General features: G+C 38.9%; 2 protein-coding genes across 6 annotated transcripts in view; one reads left to right on the forward strand and one right to left on the reverse strand.

Annotated features, from left to right (window-relative positions):
* LOC135199250 (uncharacterized) overlaps positions 1 to 17,751 on the reverse strand; it is a 54,093-nt gene extending 36,342 nt beyond the window's left edge. Inside the window, exon 1 of one of the 2 annotated variants that reach the window (XM_064227134.1) lies at positions 17,296 to 17,751. In XM_064227134.1, the coding sequence (XP_064083204.1) occupies positions 17,296 to 17,309 (14 nt within the window). In that variant the 5' untranslated portion in view covers positions 17,310 to 17,751. Of the gene's footprint in view, positions 1 to 17,291 lie in introns of both variants that reach the window. The other variant, XM_064227136.1, reaches the window with a different exon arrangement.
* Positions 1 to 18,784, forward strand: part of LOC135199252 (uncharacterized) — a 95,221-nt gene that overhangs the window by 67,701 nt on the left and 8,736 nt on the right. The window contains exon 1 of one of the 4 annotated variants that reach the window (XM_064227139.1): positions 2,475 to 2,741. The exons of the other annotated variants lie outside the window; for them this stretch is intronic. Coding sequence (XP_064083209.1) covers positions 2,664 to 2,741 — 78 coding nt within the window. The 5' untranslated portion in view covers positions 2,475 to 2,663. Of the gene's footprint in view, positions 1 to 2,474; positions 2,742 to 18,784 lie in introns of those variants that run through there. 4 annotated transcript variants of the gene reach the window in all.

The following is an 18,784-nucleotide window of genomic DNA, read 5'->3' on the forward strand; positions in this document are numbered from 1 at the left end:
TATTCAAAAATATGAAAAGCGGAAATGAAACAGAGGTGGGGTTTATTTTAGACTTTTGCAAAAGCTTTTGATAAAGTAGACCATAATATATTAGCGAAGAAAATTAGAAAACACAATATCGTGGATAAAGTAGGAAGATGGTTAAAAGAATTCTTACACAACAGAAAACAGATAGTTATAGCAAACGACGAGAAATCGGATGAAGCCAAGGTAATATCCGGTGTGCCGCAAGGTACGGTGTTAGCTGCAATACTGTTTGTTATTATGATTGAAGACATAGACAATAATGTTAAGGATTCGGTAGTGAGTAGTTTCGCAGATGACGCAAGAATAAGTAGAGAAATTACTTGTGATGAAGATAGGAACGCTCTACAAAGAGACCTTAACAAAGTATATGATTGGGCAGAGGTAAATAGGATGGTATTTAACTCTGATAAATTTGAATCAATAAATTATGGAGACAGAGAAAGAAAGCTATATGCATATAGGGACCTAATAATGAGACCATCACAAATAAGGAAGCAGTTAAAGACCTTGGTGTGATGATGAATAGGAACATGTTATGCAATGATCAAATAGCAACTCTGTTGGCAAAATGTAAAGCAAAAATGGGAATGTTGTTACGGCATTTCAAAACAAGAAAAGCTGAACACATGATTATGCTTTATAAAACATATGTTCGTAGTCCACTTGAATATTGCAATATGATATGGTACCTACACTATCAAAAGGATATTGCACAAATAGAGAGTGTACAAAGGTCCTTTACAGCTAGAATAGAAGAAGTTAAGGACCTAGACTACTGGAAAGAAATACAATTCTTAAAATTATATAGTCTAGAAGAAAGGAGAGAGAACGCTACATGATAATTCAGGCATGGAAACAGATAGAAGGAATAGCAGAAAATATCATGGAACTAAAAATATCAGAAAGCCAAGCAAGCGAGGTAGATTAATAGTGCCCAAAACTATACCAGGAAAAATAAGGAAATGCACACAGGACATTAATCCACTACGCACCAGCATCGATAATGAGCGTCTATGAATGCGTTGCCAGCTCATCTGAGGAATATATCAGGAGTGAGCGTAGATGTGTTTAAGAATAAGCTCGACAAATATCTAAACTGCATCCCAGACCATCCAAGATTGAAAGATGCAAAATATACCGGAAGATGTACTATCAACTCTCTGGTAGACATTAGAGGTGCCTCACACTGAGGGACCTGGGGCAACCCGAACAAGATGTAAGGTCTGTAAGGTTTAAGGTCTCGTTGTCTTCCCTGATTCCGGTAACCTTTCGTCTTTGACTTTGAAGAGAGTTTGTCACTTCATTTCCACTTAGACCTAACTGTCCTCTTTTTTTAAAGTTTTCTCTCTCTCTCTCTCTCTCTCTCTCTCTCATTTTTAAGAGTTTGTCTCTTCATTTTCAATTAGACCTAACTGCTCTCTCTTTTTTTAAGAGAGTTTCTCTCTCTCTCTCTCTCTCTCTCTCTCTCTCTCTCTCTCTCTAAGAGATTTTGTCCTTTTATTTCCAATTAGACCTCTCTCTCTCTCTCTTTCTCTCTCTCTCTCTCTCTCTCTCTCTCTCTCTCTCTCTCTCTCTCTCTCTCTCTCTCTCTCTCTCTCTCTCTCTCCTACCTTGTTTTCGTATTTTATGTTACTTTAGGCCCATATTCTGAGACCACTTGGTTTCCCGCGCTGTAAGTCTCCACGTCGATAAAGAAAACTGGCAAAGAAATAACATAAATACGAGGTTATTACTTTGTTTTTGTTTTACCATACAAACAAGCCTTCTAAGCAAGGAAGTCGGCCAAAATATCTCATTAAAAAACTTTTTACAGTACAAAGGACAACTGCAAGCACAGGCACAACAGATAATTATCGTGCGTTTTCAAAACAGCCTGTTGCTGTTCTGCCACATTTGAGCCTTCTTACCAAAGTGTAACAACTGAAAATACAGGCGATGCAATATGGCGGCCCAAGAAAGCCTTAGAAATGAGAGGAAAAATAACTGTTTTTACAGCTGACGTTTATCCGCAGATCATCCCGCCATCTTGTACAACCCCAAGGGATATAAATGCCTCTGGTTATTACGTTGATATTTTCAAATACGAAACTTATTCCTTTAGACTTTCTGAGACAGTGAGAAGAACGACCCGAAGGCATTCCGTCGCTTTTTCTAGAGACACCTGGCGCAGGTGTTCGCTGGGTTCATTGTTTCACAGGTGCAAACAACATCTGGTAGGTAGGCGAAGGTAGTTCATAAAACCCACATACGATTATTGATTGTCTTATCATTTCCAAAATGGAAAATTTGTAGGCGTTTGGTCAACTTGAAACGGTTTTGAATAATGTTAGGACTATAATGCCAGAGCTCAGTGCTTCTGCCAGATCGCTAGATCCATCATGAAGTTCGCCAGATCGAAAGGTCTTTCTTCTTGCCACAGTGGCAGAGGAGAGGACAGGTGCTTCTGAGAAGTGATGAGACTGATGATCTGATGATCCCACTGGAGGAGGTTGAGAAAGCTCTCAGCAGCACCTGGCGGAGAGGTCTCCCGGTGCGTCACCACGTCTCAGAGTTGAAGTGACTGTGCCCTCGGCACCACCGCCACCACCACCAGCGCCGCCATTATTCAGTAACACCGATCCTCTCCACCGAAGAACATGAAGAAGTCCCTCGCCAACGCCTCTGTCCTCCTCCTGCCGTTATGGATGTTGTTGTTTTTGGTTTCCCGTGCAACGGTACGTTCAAAAGACAGCCTTCTTGGATGAGCCTTCTCAGAAATAGTGCGTCTAAAAAAAGCTGTCGCGATGTTGGAAGCGATGTACAAATACGCGACAGTGTGGTTTGTCTACGATGTACGATGAAGTACACGCAAAACGGCTTAAATAATGAAGATATCTGTGACGATTGCTCAGTTGCAATTGGCTTCCCTCACTCCCTACCTCTCGACTGTTATATCCTACGGTTTTCTGATCTAAACACTTGTAATCACTCTCAAATTTCCTAGACCTAGACCATATCTCTCGCGTGTGGTAGCATCGTGTTTCTGTGTATTTGTTCCGCGTGTTTCTTTCACTGTGTTTGCCTATACTATGAGTGTGTAAATGTCTTTTTCCCATACAAAACACATACAAGTAACAGTTCAAGGTTTAGAAGTGGTAACTGCAGGATATGTCAGTCTTGAAAAAAGGTGGAAAATATATATATATATATTTTTTTTTTTTTTGTGAACACAAAATATCATAGGAGGAAATGTGTCAGTTAAGCCGAGAATGTTGATATACTGAAAACTCTTGAGTAGAAAGAGCTTGTAACTGGAGAGAGAGAGAGAGAGAGAGAGAGAGAGAGAGAGAGAGAGAGAGAGAGAGAGAGAGAGAGAGAGAGAGAGAGAGAGAAATATCTTGATTTTTGTTTCATTTGGTGTGGGGAGGTTGCCTTACACCATTCTTAATATTTCGCATTGAAGGTTCTTGTGATACATCTATCAACCTGTAACCTTCATATCGACGAATAAACATCAACATATCGACTGTAAACAATGACAGCTGACCTTGTGCAAGCATCTTCTTGAAATAAAGTGAAGTTATAACGTCGTTTCGTGTGTGCTTTATGCGTCAAAAATGACAGTGATTTAGGCCACAACCCCAGAATCGAAGCTTGGACTAGACTTCTTGAGGGGCCAGAGGTGAAAGAGGCTGGGCGCTTGGAACACGCATAACCACTGGTAAAATCCAGGCATTACCAAAAGACTATTCATCCCTTAATACAGGAATGATCTCTGGAACTGCAGTGAGACTTCGGCCTATAGAGTTTTATACACCCCTCTGTGAAAACAAAGCTTAATCACGGTGAAGAGCTTGTAACACAAGTCATTCAAGGAAATAATTTCCTAGCAGTAGTATAGGCAGCAAGAACAAGCCTGCCTTAGTAATGAATACTGCCAAATACGCCCTTTCTTGCCCCCCTTTGCTGCTGAATGCTATAACCTCCAACATTTTCTGAAAGTTTGGCCTACTTGTTCCGCAAAACAGTCTGACAGACCGTCAGGAAATGCAGGCTTAACTTCTCGACCGACAGAGCTGAATAGAAGAATGTCAGTGCTATTTCTCAGAGACTAGTCTTAATATTTGCTGTCTTTGAGGTCTTCCCAGTGGAAAAAAAATCTTGTCAGTTAGACCACAAACCAAGACTTGACCTTTTTTTTTTACCTGAGGAGCAGAGGTCCTCCCTTTCAGTACAGTTGGCAAGAGATTTAAGGCCCCCATACACTGAACGATTGTCTGAACGACTGTCTGAACGATTGTCGTTATCGACCCCCACACAAACAGTATGAACGATCTCCGCACCGATTTCAGTCTGAACAAAGATTTTGTCTCTAGAAGACATGGCATCATCTTTAGAAGAGATAGCGTTATATGGGCAGACAAACCCATGCATTGAACGATCTGTGTATGACAGACTTGAGTCGCAAGCCAGCAACCTGCAGGTCGTGACAGATTCCCGCTGAGATCGATCGGACACGAAGTTCAGCCCACTTTTGCATTCAGACAAGCCCATACACAGTGTTTTTGCGAATGATACAGACAGTCGTTCAGACAATCGTTCGGTGTATGGGGGTCCTATACAGGCTTCAGAAAAGGAAGAACCCGACCTGTTTCCAATGATGAGTTGACTCTGGGATGCTGGTGTAAGCTTTGACAAGCTCAGCATCCAGTCAGTGAGAAAACTGTCCTAAGAGTCAACCTGCAAATGAACACAGTCTAAAATGTCCAAATGTCACCTCCTGCAGTTGAACGTCAATCCAGTCTCAATGACTTATCCTTGTGGGAAAAATCGTCATGATCTGATTGAAAATCCTACTTGATTTCAGTGCTGCGTCGGAGGAGACCATGATGCCATAGTTACCCTAGACATCTGCTGATCAGTATTGAAAGCGAAGTGGAATTAAAAGAAACGAGGCACGATCCGACCTCCAGGTTACTCAGGGCGCGCCTTAACGTCTATGGTCAAATAGCGCGTTGTTTCACCAACGAAAATTAAAATAGATACGCTATATTTTATTAGATATTGTTCTGTACTGTTTACAAGCACATTGTTTATTTTTTTACATTTTCATTATAATAAATAACTCATAAATATCCTATCCTAAAATTCTTGTATCTTTTTGAGACCTTTTTAGGCTCTTAATAGACCTTTCCTACCCCCTCGACAAAAACAGCAACAGCAAGAACAACCACCTCAACAGCAACAAAGTTATTTGTAGGCTTACTCACCGAGTAAACGAAAAATTTCAAGAAAATAAATCACCAGTCATTTTCATCATTTTCACACCGTCGAAAATTTTAATTTGATGTTGATCTTTTGTCGTCGCTCTGCACAGAAGAAAGAAGTGGTATAGTACGGGTCACAGACAAACACTTTCGATTAGTTTAACAGTTGCCTTTATCGCCCACTTATACACTGTCGTTCAACATTTCAAGCCAACACCAAAAACAGTTGGCGAGTTTGATTCTCGGGCATTCCACTGAGGGGTGAGAGATGTGTATTTCTGGTGATAGAAGTTCACTGTTGACGTGGTTCGGAAGTCACGTCAAGCCGTTGGTCCCGTTGCTGAATAACCACTGGTTCCATGCTACGTATAAAAGCCATACAAACCAAAAACAGTCCAAGAAATCTGTAAAGCCTGACAGACAGAATTTAAATATAAGTCACTGCAGAAAGTGCAGTATAAGCTTATTGCACGATTTGAAAATCAGGTAACTGCATTGGAAATCTCTTTGTATCCCCGCACAGCCACAAGAGTCAAAATGGGTCGTGAGCAAGAGCTTAAATAACAAGAGTAAAAGCAAATAATATAAACTTCACAGTTCATGTCGTTCACAAAACCTGCTTCCAGATTCTACTAGCAGTTTGTGTCCCACACAACTTCTACCAGACATCGACAACAAAACAGTTGGTACCCGACTCCCCCCGCCCCCACAAACCAACCCAACCAGCCAACTAGCCCCATGTCACTTGAAAAGACATCCAGGCCTCAAAGCTAAACGCATGCATATGAGATGAAACCCACTTACGCCCTATGACCTTGGAGGCCAAGAAACGATCGTTGGCTCGCAGATATCGAAGGCAAAAGCAGGTCAGAAAAGGCTTTACAGGCAATATAAGCAGCGCACCTGTAAAGTGAACGAATATATAATGGATGTGGAAGTCACAATAGCACCTGTTCAGTTTCTGTATCCAACCGTTTCGAAAATTAACTTGACGCAAGTGTCAATGGATATATCGAATGAAAGCAGTTCATGTTGGTAGTGTGTGTGTTTGTGTGTGTGTGTGTTTTTTAAGTGTTTATGCATGAACTGTGCATTGCGCATGTGAAATGCACTCTTGTGATTGTTGCGTCAATTTGTATCAATTGTGCGTTGGTATTTGTGTGTGAATGTCTGTACATTGCACATGTGGAATGCACACACGTGATAGTTCCGCTTTGGTACGTTTGTAAAGAGAGTCTCAACATGCACACACTTTATAATATTGTTATTATTTGTACCTCCCCAATATCAGATTTTTAGATATATTTATTTATTTTGTAGTTAGGTCCGATAAATATCGCCCAGAAATTTAGTGTCTGGGTACGGCAGTTCTCGGGAAGCTGGAATAAGTTCCAGAATCCAGCGAGGAAAAGAGGAAAAGTAAGCCTACGTCAAGCTTTCAAAGCAGAAACAAGCTTTTTGTGTGGTACATGCCGTTCAATTTGGGCATTCATTTGAACGGAGAAATCTTCGAGGAATTGTTTGCAGTTTCCGGCGAAGTTCCCTCCTAATGGAAACTGTCTAAGTAGTAGTGTCATATCTGTCATATTTTTCCTGATTTTCCACTTCGGTGTTCATCGCTAAGGAGAAGAACTCTGTAGGTTTCATTATATTGCGCAAAAATAGAATCATATTACATGTTGATAGAAATATTCCTAAAAGAACATCTTAATTCAAGTAGATCATTAACCTCTCTGAAGTCACTTTGAAATTCCTGTATGTGAGATGCTATCGAAAGCACAAGCAACTTGAGAGTATGATATCAAAATAGCCTATTGCTTGCCTTCCGATTTCATAATTGTAGTCTGAAATCGACTCAAAATACAGCGAAAGTCGCGGACAGTTATGTTCGAGGATTAAGGTTACTCTTAACTTCTCATTTTAGTATTATTTTAAATATTTCATTCAAATTATCAATGTTCATTAATACTTTTCTTGAGGACGAAATTGATTCTCGACGACTCGGAATAAATTGTCAATCATAGCATCCAGTGACCTGTTGCTTGAATACCCCGTAGGGGCGGTGCACTGTAAGCATTACGTAAGGGTCTTTGCTGCGTCCCTTCGGTCCGCAGCTGCAACCCCTTTTCGTTCCTTTTACTGTACCTCCATTCATATTCTCTTTCTTCCATCTGACTTTCCACCCTCTCTAACATATTTCATAATGCAACTGCTTTGAGATTTTCTTCCTGTTACAACGTTCAAAATTTTTTTTAATGGCAATTTCCCTTTCAGCGCTGAATGACCTCACAGGACCCAGTGCTAGGCCTTCGGCCTAAATTCTACTTTATTCCCTATTGAATTGTATGTAGAGTTTAGGCCAAAAGCCAAGCACTGGGACCTATGAGGCCATTCAGCGCTGAAATGGAAATTGACAGTAAAAGGTTTGAAAGGTGTAACAGGAGGAAAACCTCAAAGCAGTTGCACTATGAAACAATTGCTAGGAGAATGTGGAAAGAAAGATGGAAGAAAGAGAATATGAAAGGAGGTACGGTAAAAGGAACGAAAAGGGGTTGCAGCTAGGGGCCTAAGGAAGGCACGTCGCAGAGAGCCTACAGTGCACCGCTTGAGGTGCGCTGACGGTACACTACCGTCCTACGGGACGGTCTATTTCTCTATTGATTGATTGGTAGGGCAGATTCTCTCTGACTTTGATAGTATCCATCATTTCTTTTGCACTTATTCTATTGCAGTCTGTTATTTTTTTACTCTTCTATTGTATTCTGTTTTTTTCTTTTGTTGTATTCAGTTATTTTTTCTTCTATTGTATTGTCATTTTTTTCTTCTATTGTATTGTCATTTTTTTCTTCTATTGTATTCTGTTATTTATTATTCTATTGTATTCTGTTTTTTCTTCTACTTCTATTGTATTCTGTCTTTTTCTTCATCTTCTATTGTATTGCTAGTAATTCTGAAAACTGTCCCACCAATACTTATTACGTTTGATTTCTGCATTTGAAGGCGTGGGTTTTCTACTAAAATATATTAATTTCTATTCATTTCTTGGTTTCTCTGTTAACTCCTTGATTTATTGTCGTTATAGAATATCCTAGAAGGGTAATTCAACAGGGATTATGTGGTTAAAGTTATAAAACACTAGCCTGAATTTCAGCCGGATTGATGGTTGTCTGAAAAGAATACGTCACAGCTCATTTAACGCAGGAGAACCAGTACCACACAATGTTAGAGAACCGGAACAAATACCTTAACGCAAGAGAACCAATACCCAACTCAGGAGAACCAATTCCTGCAAGAGAACCAGAACAAATGCCTCAACGCAGGAGACCCAATACCTCACACTGCAAGTGAACCAGAACAAATACTTTAACGCAGAAGAACCAATGCTTCACAATGCAAGTGAACCGGAACAAATACCTTAACGCAGGAGAACCAATACCTCACAATGCAGGTGAACCAGAACAAATAAGTTAACAACTAGCTTAACGCAGGAGAACCAATACCCCACAATGCAAGAGAACCAGAACCAATACCTCAACGCAGGGGAACCATTTCCCCAACGCAGGAGAACCAATACCTCAATGCAGGAGAACCAATACCTCACAATGCAAGAGAACCAGAACCAATACCCCAACGCAGGAGAACCAATACCTCAATACAGGAGAACCAATACCACAATGCAAGAGAACCAGAACAAATACTGTAACGTCAGAGAACCAATACCTCAGCGCTGGAGAATCATTACCTCACAATGCAAGAGAACCAGAACAAATACCTTAATGCAGAAGCAATTCCTCAATGCAGGAGAACCAACACCTCACAATGCAAGAGAACCAGAACAAATACCTTAGCATCGAGAACCAATACCTCAATGCAGGAGAACCAATACCACAATGCAAGAGAACCAGAACAAATACCTTAAAGCAGGGAGAACCAAAAGACCTCAATGCAAGAGACCAAAACAAACACCCTCACGCAGGAGAACCAACACCACACACTGCAAGAGAACCAGACAAATACCATTAAAGAACAGGAAGAAAAACCAACACCTCACAATGCAAGAGAACCAGAACAAATACCGTAGCATCGAGAACCAATACCTCAATGCAGGAGAACCAATACCACAATGCAAGAGAACCAGAACAAATACCTTAAAGCAGGAGAACCAAGACCTCAATGCAAGAGAACCAAAACAAACACCTCAACGCAGGAGAACCAACACCACACACTGCAAGAGAACCAGAACAAATACCATTAAGCAGGAGAACCAACACCTCACAATGCAAGAGAACCAGAACAAATACCGTAGCATCGAGAACCAATACCTCAATGCAGGAGAACTAATACCACAATGCAAGAGAACCAGAACAAATACCTTAAAGCAGGAGAACCAATACCTCAATGCAAGAGAACCAGAACAAATACCTTTAAGCAGGAGAACCAATACCACAATGCGAGAGAACCAGAACAAATATAGTAACGCAAGAGAACCAAGACCTCAATGCAATAGAACCAGAACAAACACCTCAATGATGGAGAACCAATACCTCACAATGCAAGTGAACCTGAACAAATACCTCAACGCAGGAGAACCAATACCTCACAGTGCAAGAGAACCAGAACAAATACCGTAACGTCTGAGAACCAATACCCTAATGCAGGAGAACCAATACCTCACAATGCAAGAGAACCAGAATAAATACCTCAACACAGGAGAACCAATACCTCACTATGCAAGAGAACCAGAACAAATACCCCAACGCAGTAGAACCAATATCTCACAATGCAAGAGAACCAGAACAAATACCTCAACACAGGAGAACCAATACCTCACAATGCAAGAGAACCAGAACAAATACCGCAATGCAGTAGAACCAATACCTCATAATGCAAGAGAACCAGAGCAAATACCTCAACGCAGGAGAACCAATACCTCACAATGCAACACAACCAATACCGACTGCCTTCATTTATTCCCGACAAAGACATCTTTCGTAACAGTCTTCTCGACTCATCATCAGTGTAACCCAACGTGCGATGTGAAGCCACATTTCGCGTCATCACTTCCCCCACGACTCAGATGTTCTAGAAAAAACACAAGTGGTTTGGACACAAGACTGTTTTCTGCAGGTGTTTGGAAGACATTGAGAAAGAAGGAGGGTGAAAACTTGACTGCTACCTGAATGGTGGAATCTGGCACCTCCTCGAGGACGTAGTCTGTCTGTCCCGGTATCTGGCAACTCGAAACTACCCCGTCAGTCTTGCTGTTTGGCAGGTTTAGTGTCAGTCTTGGTATACTCGCATGACAATTCAGAACTGGCAGCTCTAGACTGTCATTTATGTTATTTGTCTACTCGGAATTCCATCAGTCTTGCTATTTTGCAACTATAGACTGTTAATTTTGCTCTTTTGCAACTCTAGACTTACTCTTGCTATTTTGCAGCTCAAAGACAGTTAACCTTGCTATTTTGCAACTCTAGACTGTTAATATCTAGTCCAGTCACACACATCCTTACCAGGATTCGAACCTACCTCTTTCCTGGGGTGTAGTGATCATAACCACTGAGCCATCAATCGGTGGTTAAGTGGTAGTGCTCGCTGTCACTCTTGTTCCAACCCAGAAAGGCATAGGTTCGAATTCTGCTTTATTTATATATATATATATATATATATATATATATATATATATAGATAGATAGATATATATCTATATATATCTATATATATCTATATGTATATTATATATATATATACTATATATCTATATATATATAAGTATATATATATCTATATTAATAATATATACGATATAATATATATAGAATATATATGTATCGCCTCTCTATCTATATTATATAGATATATATATCTAATATAGATATATTATATATCATATTAGAATTATAGATATATATGTACATTACTTTTAAGATTTTATACTCTTATTATATTCTATAGTATCGTAATATTTATATTATATATATTTATATTATTACATATATATATCTATATCTATATATATATTATATATATATATATATATATATATATATATATAAAGTCATGGTGTGTGTTTTAGAAGAGAGAGAGAGAGAGAGAGAGAGAGAGAGAGAGAGAGAGAAGAGAGAGAGAGAGAGAGAGAGATTGATGATTACTAGGTATTATAAAGTAAGAGACTATCACACAAGTGTGAGAAAGATCTTTCCCACAAGTTCCCACTTTCAACAACTCCCGTCACCTATGTAGATACAATTACGTACTACATACCTATAAACTACGTGCGCCGCATATCAATTCTCACGCGTACAGGAATCACCTGTATTATTGTACAGGTGACAAGAGTGCTGAAAATTCCTTTTTTCCGACTTGAATTGGTTTTCTAAATATTTAGAACGTGTAAAACGACTTGAAATGAAGACGAAAGAATTCTAAAAATCTTGGAGGAAATTCGTGGTTCTCAAAAGAGCTCTTGGGTCATGCTACTGGGTTCAAGAAGAAGATGGCGGTTCAGTCATCCAGGAACAGAGATTGCATGATTGATAGCCCACAGAATGACTGATGTAATATTGACACTTAATAAGGACAGTTTATGAAGTCAGGTCTGTTAGAACTGACTTTTTCTGATTCGTCACTGCAACCACCATCAAAGATTGGAGGAGAGATGAACTTTGCATGAATCATTAGGTTAAATCTGCGTAACCACTGGGTCAAATAGGTGCTTGATTTCGAAGGCAAGAATGTTTCTCTCTCTCTCTGTCTCTCTCTCTCTCTCTCTCTCTCTCTCTTAGAGCCTGTCACTTTTATAATACTTTGGCTGGGGTAGTATCTGGAATAAGAATTTCTTTAACGCCTGTAGGGAAGAATGGATTATGTAAGATACTGGAGTATTTTGTAGTATGAATTATCATCATCATCATTGTCATATTCTTGTATGTGCAGAAGTCTCCAGCCATCATCATATATATAAATTAATATTCCCGCCCTCTCTGGAAGTCTCATTGATGTCGGGTACCTGACGAGAAAGAAAAGTACTACAGGTTGATGACTTGAGATTCACTTCACATTCTGCTTTGCTGTTTCTCGAAAAACGCGGAGATGATGTCAGTCATGTCACAATGGAACAAGTCACAGCATTGCAAAGAGGAAGAAGGTGATGGTGACTGACAGAGGATTTAAGATATATATTCACAATCCAGAAAGAGCCTCGGCTACGTCTTTGATCAGACAAAGGAAAATTATATCGATTTGTATCAAACGCGACGTCTGTTGATCTGCAGGCCCGAATCAGATACTGCGCATTTTTTAAAAAGTCATGCTCAGGCCATTCTCTCCTTTTTTGAGTCAACTGCTAATGTCATACATTGCTCCTTGTTGAGAGTATACTACATACTAAGCAAGTCACCATAGCCTTTTTAAAAGTCAACTGCACAAGTCGTCCATTGCTTCTTTTTAAAGGCAACCGCGCACGTCATTCATTGCTCCTTTATAAAAGTCAACCGCGCACGTCATCCATTGCTCCTTTTCAAAGTCAACTGCTCACGTCATCCATTGATCATTTTTTCTTTTTTGAAAGTCCTGATACGACAGTTTGTGGAAGTTAAAATTTCATGAAGAATGCTCTTGAAATCAAAGTACGTATTTTCCCTCTCGAATGTGTTTCAGTCTGCGATGGCATTCCATCACTTTTGTGATCATAGAAAACGAGAACAGTGTAGCCGATTGATTCAATGGCAGTTGTCAGGCAGCGCTATCCAGATGGAATTGTTCTGTGAAGCCGCTGATCGCAAACATCTGCAGAAATGATTTAAACTTATCACAGGGCCTACAACCTTATCAGTTCCACGAGACATAGATAAACAACTAAATGACATTCAAGTAAAAGAGGGTCATCCATGAACAAACAAAACGTTTTCTAAATATGTTTGTAAAAATAAATTGTCATAAGTAGGATATACAAAAAATGAGACATATTTTCTCGAGCAGTACAACAAATCAAGGTCCTTCGTCTTAAGGACTTCTCTTCAGGTATTTCATTGACCTTGTACGAATCAACGTTCCAGTACCAATAGTCATCACCGCCAATAACAAATGATATGGCCACAAGGGAATATAAACAATATTTCCAAGAAATTGATGAAAAGGTAAAAATAAATTGACGATACATAATCAATTTTAAGAAAACCAGCTTCTTCAAGGAACTTCAACATAATATCCCTGGATAGACGATAAATACCCCCTTCATCAGTGAACTCTTAAGAGGAAACGATATCTCAAACTCTTTTGGGCTTTAGGGCCTCAACCTTGAAGTTCTAGGGACGTTCCCAGGCCCGCTTCCCCAGCCTGGCAGGAAACCTGCCTTCCTCCGGGGAAGCAGCCTCTGGGTCGGACCCTTCCCTCCAAGGCTGCGCTCAAGTGCCAGGTAATTTTTTTTTTTTTTGGGGGGGGGCTTTTGGGAGTCATCCTTGTCCTTAGAGGAGGACTTACGTAGGCAGCTTCTGTGCTCCATCCTGAGTAGGACCTTCGTCTCCTTGTTTTCTTGTCCTTTTCTTCAGGAAGCTCTGTTTCAACTTCTCTTCCTTCTCCTTTTGAACCATCAGTGTTGACATCCAAGTCCCTTCATCATACTCTTTATCTTTCTCTTACCCAGCTTTTGAAATATGCCCCATGCTCTCTCTGAAGGCTTCAAGACGATTTGAAGCATCTCTGATATTGTTCCTGGACACTAGAGAGGTGCATGTGCGAATGGCGTCTCTCTCTCTCTCTCTCTCTCTTCTCTCTCTCTCTCTCTCTCGTCCTTCCAGGAGCCGGAGACTGAGGGATTCCAAAATGTCCTCAAGGAAACTCTCGATGGTTGTTGATCATTTTAGCATCGCGTTAACCATTACTTTGAGAGTTCTTCTCCTGACACACAAGAATTCTTATTCTTTAGCCAGTCGTCTTGTATGATCTTAATGGGATTCCCTCTTACTGACGGTATAACTACTCCATACGATTTAATCTTGCTTCTCCAAAAAGTCATTCTCTTTTCTTTCTTATTTCCAGCGAAGAACGGCTCCAGGTGGCAATTTTGAGCATGGAAGGCCTCCTTTCAATCAGCTTAGAGAAGTTCTCTGTCTACCTTTTTATATCGTATAAATTCTTCAGTTCCTCCTCGCCACTGTCTTCCTCTCCTCTTGATTATTCCCTTCCTTGCTCCTTAAGCAGGAACCTCTACTCCATCTGCTTAATAATTCCATAATCGAAGAAAGCAGGAACCTCGATTCCATCTGCTGAGTAACTCCGTAATCGCAGAAAGCAGTAACCTCGACTCCATCTGCTCCGCAAAGTAGTCCATGTTATTTTACCAGTAAACAGCTGTATAGGCCGAAGTTATCTGCCATCCTCTCGATGTGCTTTTCTGGAAAATCTCTCTCAGTCGATCTGCACCTACTGAGTTCTGGAGCTCTCGTCCCATCAGGAGCTGGTGGAGACGAAGGTATATACCAGGCGACAGTTGCATTCTTTCTATGCGATATGAAATTTTCTCGGTGGAAGATTTATCGCCGCGAAAAATTTAAGGAATGTAAATTTAGCGAAAAATCATCATCGTCGCTGTATCTTTCGTCGTCTGGAGGATATATATATAATATATAAATATATATATATATATATATATTTATATATATATATATATATATATATATGTATATACGTATAAATGTATATACGTATATACTACATATATCTATATCTATAGTATACATATATGTATGTACTATATAATACGTGTGCGTGTTTGCGTATTATATAGTACATACATATATCTATATATATAGATATATGTATATATAATGTATACATTTAATACGTATATACATATATGTATATATATACTATATATATATATATATATATTATATATATATATATATATATTATATATATCTCCAGACGACGAAAGATACAGCGACGATGATGATTTTTCGCTAAATTTACATTCCTTAATTTTTCGCGGCGATAAATCTTCCACCGAGAAAATTTCATATCGCATAGAAAGAATTCAACTGTCGCCTGGTATATACCTTCGTCTCCACCAGCTCCTGATGGACGAGAGCTCCAGAACTCAGTAGGTGCAGATCGACTAAGAGAGATTTTCCAGAAAAGCACATCGAGAGGATGACAGATAACTTCGGCCTATACAGCAGTTTACTGGTAAAAATAACATGGACTACTATATATATATATATATATATATATATTATATATATATATAGTGTGTGTGTGTGTATTATGTATTATATACATACATATATCTATACATATATATGTTTGTATTTATGTATGCATTTATGTATATATGAGTTTGATCACATCACCGTGATTTATATATAGCATTAAGCTACAAATGCCCTTTAATATCTAATTCGCTCCACCTCAGAATTAATATATTTTCATATATGTTAACTGAAGGGGAATTTTTAATTGATAATAATTTCAACAAAAATTCCCTTTCGGTTAACATATATGAAGATATATTAATTCTGAGGTAGAGCGAATTAGATATTAAAGGGCATTTGTAGCGTAACATGCGTACTTATGTGTATGTATATCTATATCTATCTATCTATCTATCTATCTATATATCATATATATAATATATATATATACACATACACAATATATATATATATATATATATATATATATATATATATATGTATATATATATATATATATATATATATATATCCATATATATATACACATTATCACATACACATAAGTACGCATTAAGCTACAAATGCCCTCTAATATTTAATTCGCTCTACCTCAGAATTAATATATCTTATGTACATCTATATATATATATATATAATATATATATATATATATATATATATATATATATATATATATATAGGCTTTCAAATTGCACGGAGTTAGCCATGGCAACCAAGACCTCTTGATCTTGATTTTACGATGATCAACCTTTGAACACAATGTAAGCATACCTGTTAATATCGTCTTTTACATGAAAGAATAAGTTATAAATGAAAGAAAAAAACAAAAACTGAACATCAATATGTAAACTGAATACTTTAGTTTTGGTTTTAGTGAAGGTTATTTTAGCATAAAAAAAGCTTCTATTAATATGAATTTATCTTTAAATGGTATATTATCATCTGTTCATATCCTGCTCATTATTTCATACCGCAGCTGAGCGAGGTTTTGCTTATAGTTACACCCTCCAGTCAATCTCCCTTTCAGCGCTAGATAACCTCTCTATAGATCCCAGTGTGTATATCCATTTGCGGCGTGTTTAGTACTAGCCCTTTTTGGGGATGTCATTCAAAACATAAACAAAAGACTGTCAGTGTCATGAAGATAATGACCCTCCCCCCCGCCCTCCCAGGAAATATCACTCACTATATAGGAGAGATCCCCTTAGTCAGGAGCTAAATAGATACGCAGGAACCTAGACCTATAACCCTATAGTACCTTTTAATTTTTTCCATTTGAATGGGAATTAGACACTTGTCAGTCGTGTTTAAAGAACAAGAGACCAAAAATAAATAAATAAATAATGTTCTGAGGCATGTATCATTGTGAAGTATCCGAGAAAATAAAAATGATTCGTGTCACGGCGCCAATGAGACGATGCAGACCACACTTATGACACGACCGTGCATAATATTTACGAGAGAGAGAGAGAGAGAGAGAGAGAGAGAGAGAGAGAGAGAGATGAGTCAGACTATTATACAGAGCTATATATTTAGACCTTTAACTCTGTATATAGACTGTCACGCGGCATTGCTCAAGTAAGGAATTTTAAAAATCAATTTTGAAAAGTTTAAACTGTTCAATTTTTCTCTGTATCCATCCATTATCCATTTAACTCTCTACTCTGTAATATTACTCTCCCCTTGGAAGTATTTCAGTAGATTTTGTATTTACGAGGAAAAAATGCAATGTTAAAATAAAAAGTGCCATTTACAAGAGGTATTTTAAACAGATCGTAGACTTCCGGTCAGGAATACGTACCTACCTGTATGATTCCATCGAAGCCGCCTCGCGTTAAAGATACAGATATTTCCCCGTCATCGCGAATTATACCTCACTCATGGGCGAAGGAAGGAAGTAAGGAAGGAAGGAGAATGTAAACTAAATATAAAAGGAGGAATGAGGGGAACCAGGTGAAACACACACCGCGCCGTCTTTAAGTTCGTCAGCTCATTTTGCAGCTCCACATTTGGCACAGCCTCACTGCACGGCCTTTGCACGAGCACTATTTAGTCTTTGACCATTTAAGCACACTCGCGCCACGCTTTCTACGAAGAAGCGGTTCTCGTGTGTTCTAAATAAACTTAAAATAAAAATGAGTGAGGGTAGTATCATCCACGTTTAATATTTCTCACGCCTATCTTATGTCTAGAGATGATGCGCATATCATTTATACAAGGGAGTTTATTAGCAACACGTCCCGTGCTCACATGCCGGAGCTATTGTGCACTTCTAATGTTCGTCTTTGGTATCTCCTCCTCCTCCTCCTCCTCACATTCTCGCCCTCTTCAAGACGAGTGCCAGACGTAAGGCCTTTAATCTTCGCTGGGGTGCGAAGTCTACCCGGTAGTAGTAGCTGTGATATCAGCTCTTGATATCAGCCATCAAGCAAGACCTCAGTCCCGTCACTATATTTCACCCACAATGGCGAGACAGAAACTTCACTGTAGGTCTCATCGTAAGTTACAAGAGACCTTTTTGCACGGGAAGATGTCCTGTGAGCTAGCTTTAACCCTGATCATGGCTAATGATAAGGGAAAAGTCGAAATTGTTGCACATATAAGAACTCAAGCAATGCCAACTTTATTCGGTATCAAAACCGTCAGAAATGAAGTGATGGCTACACGATCTTATATTTCAAGGTAATGAGGCTACAAGTTAGTACTAGAAGATGGCATAAAAAAAACTAAGAAAAATAAAAATAGCTGATATTAAAAAAAAAAAAAGGAGAACTTCGAAGTAGAAATGATAAAAAGTGGAATTAAGTTTGATCTTAAAAAATAAGAAAAACTCTTAAATATCCTATAATCGTCTACACACGTGCTGAACATGACCTTAAAACTCACAAGTCTTTCTCAAACATAATAATTGCAGTCTTTGATGATGTTACAAAAAAGAAAAAAACATACCTGATAAACGTCACTTGTTAAATGAGTAAGAATTATTGCGTCATCTGTTTGCGCTGATTCAAGTTGGCATCTTGCTCACAGAACACATACACACACACCATTGGGTTAGTGCTGTCAGTTCACCTCACGCGGTGCACTGCAGGCACTGCTGAAGGGTATTTGCTTTTTCTGCACCCCCGTTCATATTCTATTTCTTCCACCTTACTTTCCTCAACCCTCTTCTAACCGTTTATTCATAGTGCAACTGCCTTGAGGTTTTCCTCCTGTTAACGCCTTTCAGACCTTCCTACTGAAGGACCTCGTAGATCCCAGCGCTTGGCCTTTGGCCTAAATTCTCCACAATCC

This window comes from Macrobrachium nipponense, chromosome 25, assembly GCF_015104395.2.
Source record: "Macrobrachium nipponense isolate FS-2020 chromosome 25, ASM1510439v2, whole genome shotgun sequence".
Lineage (NCBI taxonomy): Eukaryota > Metazoa > Arthropoda > Malacostraca > Decapoda > Palaemonidae > Macrobrachium > Macrobrachium nipponense.